The sequence below is a fragment of the Gymnoscopelus microlampas genome (assembly GCF_963454915.1).
Source record: "Gymnoscopelus microlampas genome assembly, chromosome: 4".
NCBI lineage: Eukaryota > Metazoa > Chordata > Actinopteri > Myctophiformes > Myctophidae > Gymnoscopelus > Gymnoscopelus microlampas.
The window spans coordinates 6,451,755-6,456,754 of record NC_139941.1 but is presented as its reverse complement, the minus strand read 5'-3'; the positions used below and the strand labels follow the sequence as shown (position 1 = coordinate 6,456,754).

Here is a 5,000-nt window from a genome sequence, read left to right as displayed (position 1 = left end):
CGAGTGGTCGAGCGGTTTCCCTCAAAGGATCGGACTGCACTCAGCAGCGTCATTTCAAAGCGACGGCAAATTCCGCGATCACTTATGACATCTCACACAGCCAGAGCCGTGGATGAAATATACATGCATAGAATAATATGCAGGTATAGAATTATACAGAATATAAGAATAGACAATTCCTCAATGTGGATGGCCACATCGTTATCTTTATAGTTAACATTGTTGTGCAAGGCCATTATTCCTGAAATAGTGATGAAGCGCCAGGATGAGCAAACTTACATTTATTGACTTTAATCCTGACCTGTCCCTCTTTTTGCTCGTACAGTCCCCAGAACCCAGTACAAAAATGTACTCCATGAAGTGTAGATGTGTGTCAAAAAGGAAACGTCGCAGCCGAGGGGCGCGCAGAACGGTGGATGCATATTTATAGCAGGAACAGCCTTCACATTTAACTATAGCCATACTCATTCAATTCTGAACCGATTCTTAAAATGTAAAATTCTCTATTTAGCTGTGAAGGGTCTTCTTTCATGTGTATCAGTCATGATTGTTTCACCAACAAACAATATTAAATATCGGCGGGTCCTTCTTCTCCATCGCGCTGTTCGCGCACCTCCCGTTTTCTTTTCTTTTTCTTCGTCCCAGAAGTTAAACATGTTAACATAATCTTTGTCTCAGTCATTTATAGTAGTCGTGTACTGCATTGAGGCATGCACGAATAGAAACAGCTTTGAGACAGAAAGTGTGCACAATATATTACAATGAATAATTGTTATTTGCTTTATATCATTCAACAACGCAATAAAGCCAGTGGCTTGTTGCGGTCTTTTCAGTTACTTTACACTGTGTGTGTGTGTGTGTGTGTGTGTGTGTGTGTGTGTGTGTGTGTGTGTGTGTGTGTGTGTGTGTGAGAGATGCGCAACGAGTGAGCGGCGGCGGCGAGGGGGGGGGGGGGTGCGGCCGGTGTTTTCGGCACATGTGGAGGAGGAGGACAATGTAAACGTCACGGGAGAAGGGGAAAAAAACAAAAAAAAAGTGTACACGTGATGCGGAAGTCTGCCGCGGAGGAGCTGTTGAGAGTGGTCGAGCATACACTTGATGTACACTCGCTCAATGCGGAAGTGGAGAGCCTCCTCGCCGACTCCACTCGACTCCACTCGCCTCCTCCAAGAAGCACATGAACAATTGGACCGCGACTACTTCCGGTTCGAAGTCGGAGTGACCGAGTGGGAGTGAGCGAGTGGCCGAGATTTTCGGTATTGGAATTTGGCTAGAGAGAGAGAGAGAGAGAGAGACAGAGAGAGAGAGAGAGAGAGAGAGAGAGAGAGAGAGAGAGAGAGAGAGAGAGAGAGAGAGAGAGAGAGAGAGAGCATGAAGCTCACAAATCTTGCCAGGTATGGTGTAAAATCTGTACACACACACACACACACACACACACACACACCCACCCACCCACACCCACACCCACACCCACACCCACACACACTCACACACACACACACACACACACACTTTTAAAGACGATTCGACACTCTTCGTATCATCTCCCTTCCTCTCAATGCTGCGCTACTCCACAACCACCACCGGGGGCAGCAGCAGACATTTCGAGCGTATCTCCCAAAACCTTATTTTTAACAGCATCTTTATAAAGTTTTAAACTCACCCTCTTCCTGGGGGGTCCGCGTTCCTCTTCCTTCGGCCCTCCTCCTCGGGCGGGTCCTACGCCGGGCCCCTGCCCCCCTGCACCCCCCCCTGCGGTCCGGGCGTGGGGGGGTGCCCCACGCCCCCCCCGGGCGCCGTCGGCCGAGGGCCTGATGGTCATGCGTATCTCCGGGGGACAGATGTAGTTGTCCAGGCTCTTGGGGGGCTTCTTGGTCCGCTTGGTGGTCTGGATCTTGAGCTTCAGGCTGCCCTCCTGGAAGCTGGCCTCCTTGATGGAGAACTCCTGCTCGCACGCCTCCTCCTCGCGGTCGCTGCTGTTGACGACGTCGTCGCCGCGCGCCGGCGGCCCCGACGTCGGCGTCGTCCCGGTCCCCGCCGCCGTCGTCGCCGCTGCCGTCGTCGTCCCGGTCACCGCCGTCCCCGCCGGCTCCTCGCTAGGCTCCGCCCTGCCGCCTCCGCCGGCGCCGCCAGGCTGTGACTCCGCCTCTTTGGGTCGGGCCGAGCCGACAACGGGATCCCTGGGCTCCATCCGGTTGGCTCTCTTGGACGGAGGAGGAGGGGGAAGCTGAGGGTTCGGGAGCGGGCCAATGGGAACGCGAGGGAGAGCGGGAGGTGCGGTGCGTGCGGTGGCTGCCGGTTGGTCGGCCTACTGGGGGTGGGCGTGGCCTCCCGCAGGAACACGACTAAACCAGGGGCAGTCTGTAAGACAGAGGGGGCGGGGTTAGAACGCTGTGCATGCTTGCCGGTATAAACCGTTATTCAACACTTCATGCTTTAACCCATTAAGACTCTGAGACTGATAAAAAAAAAACTTTTTTCTGAAAAAACTTATGCTGGTACAGTGGTGTGTGTTCAAACCTTTTCATGTCAAGGACCCCCAAAATGATCTGTATTTGGCCGCGGACCCCCATCTCAAAATATGTTGTTCCAGGGACCCCGAGAAGCAAAAGATTTGAGTTAAAAATGTTCGCTTTCAAAATGTATATATTCAAAGATTTGCACACATTTTCACGATTTTTCCAAAAATAGCAGATATACAAGCTCATAGCGTGGCACTCAGTGACACAGATGCGTTCCAGGTCTTAATGGGTTAAAGTCCGGGTGAAATGGCATTTTTCGGTCATTTTATTTTGAAGCTTCGGTCTGAAACGGTAGCCTGTGTGTTTCTGAACCAATCAAAAGGTCCCATCCCCTTGGGCTATGGGAAGACATTAGCCAGAGAGAATACTACGTTTGTGGCCTCCAATGGCCTGCATCTCAAACAGCCCAGGAGGGAGAAAGAGAGAGGCAGTGTGACGCATGTCAATGTTACCACGCTGCTTATTTCTCACCTCCAATGTGTTCAGATACATATTTTAATGTACTGTTTGAGTTTAAAACGAGTAATGCACCGCCTAGCTGAGTTGGATAAAGAATGCAGCGGCCCAATTGTGTCTCCCTAATTAAAATCAGGTGCGAGTCAGGTGCGAGTGGAAGAACATGAGCTATGGGAATCAAACAGGTGAATGGAATCAAGATTCATTTACATTCATAAAGGTCTATCCAGAGCCTTATATTAGTTCCGCCACTGAGGGGGCAGAAATAGCGTCGGTCCTGTGGTTCATGTAAACTGGAAATAGTTACAAACGCCCATAAACTCCAATGCATTCCGTAAACTTCGGGTTTAGGGCTTTGTCACTATTCGCCAATAGAAGGCTATGTAGAAAACCTGGCCCAAAGAAGTGGACGGAGGTGACGTAACTCTCCTTGAATGGCTCTGGGTCTATCTATGTCATCACGCAGTACGTTTACATTTACAGGAAGCTATTAAACAGGAAGAAATTAAAAATCTGAATTTTAGGGACTTTTGATATAACAATACACAAAATACTACGTCTTTAACTAGTTAAACCCTATGCCTTGCTGACCGGAGTCCCTCAGGGACCTATACTAGCCGCCCCCTCCTTTTTTCCCCCCTATACCAAATCTCTTTGAATGTTCACAACAGAATAGGCTCTATGCACAGCAACCATATTATCACTTCCTTCACAGGTGTTACCAATGATACTAATGAAGGCTCTGTTCCATTTAGTCTAGCACAGTGGTTATCACGACCCTCATAACTCTGAGAGTGTACAAATGGAGCCAAATGGACCCGTAAGGGTCCATTTGGTTCCATCGGAGTAACCTCGGAGTTACCTCGGAGTTACACACCTGTAAAGGGCCATTTGGAAGCCCATGAGGGTCCCTGGACCCCAACTGTAGACCCACTGGTGTAACAGAGTGTTTCCAGTGAGCCAACATGCACAATATCAGCACCCTGACTCTGTTTGACCAGAATGGAACAGAGCCTTCATTAGTATCATTGGCAACACCTGTGAATTTCTTCCCAATATGGCTGCTGTGCATAGAGCCTATAGGGTCACTCACTAGGTTTGTGGATGTGTTGTGCTTAAAAGTGTTTACATAACAGAACAATTATTACTATTTATTTTTTACCAATCATTTCCCTCTATACCAGCCATTATCAGCCACTGTAGTAGTGTGGTGGTGTTTATAACTGTACACACACATTGCATTTAGCTGTTTTCACTGTTTGCTTTGGTAGACAGGGATGTTTTTTTGGCAGAAACCAAAACAAACAGTGAAAACAGCAAAACACAGGCAGTGTGTTTCTGCCGGTACAGTAACACTACTCCAATGGCTAATGACTGCTGCTGGTAAATGATGGTTACAACATGTATTTATTGTTTTGTTATGTAAAGTTGGAAAAAGTACTTTTTTACAGGAGTAAAAGTATCAATACTGCAATGTAGACATACTCTGTTACAAGTAAAAGGCCTGTGTTCAAAATGTTACTTGAGTAAAAGTACAAAAGGATTGCCATCAAAATATACTTAAAGTACCAAAAGTAAAAGTACTAAAATGTTTGAAAATGGCAGATCTACAAGCTCACAACCCGTCCTTGTACATCGGCTATTTTCAAATAGCCTAGGTATAAAATAGGGCTGAAGTGGTTAATGTATGTTTTATAGCATAATAATTTAAATCTGCAAAGTACTAGTAACTAAAGTTTTCAAATAATTGTGTAAAATTGAGTAAAAGTACAATATTTGCCTCTGAAATGTAGTGGAGTAGAAGTAAAAGTACTGAAAATTGGAAATACAATACTCCAGTAAAGTAAAAATACCAAAAAATTGTAGTATCAAGTACAGTACTTGAGTAAATGTACTTAGTTACTTAACAACACTGATGTAAACACAGGGCAAATTTACATACTATGTGTTTAATAACGAAAATAATTATAATAATTATAATATTATATAATAATAATATAATATATATTTACATCTATATTA

The 5,000-nt window shown here is 46.2% G+C and overlaps 1 protein-coding gene across 1 annotated transcript in view; it reads right to left on the bottom strand.

The window, feature by feature from the left end:
• The window catches only part of setbp1 (SET binding protein 1), a 97,639-nt gene that overhangs the window by 64,994 nt on the left and 27,645 nt on the right, over window positions 1–5,000 (bottom strand). The window contains exon 2 of the mRNA XM_084056253.1: window positions 1,664–2,361. Coding sequence (XP_083912379.1) covers window positions 1,664–2,191 — 528 coding nt within the window. The 5' untranslated portion in view covers window positions 2,192–2,361. The remainder of the gene's footprint in view (window positions 1–1,663; window positions 2,362–5,000) is intronic.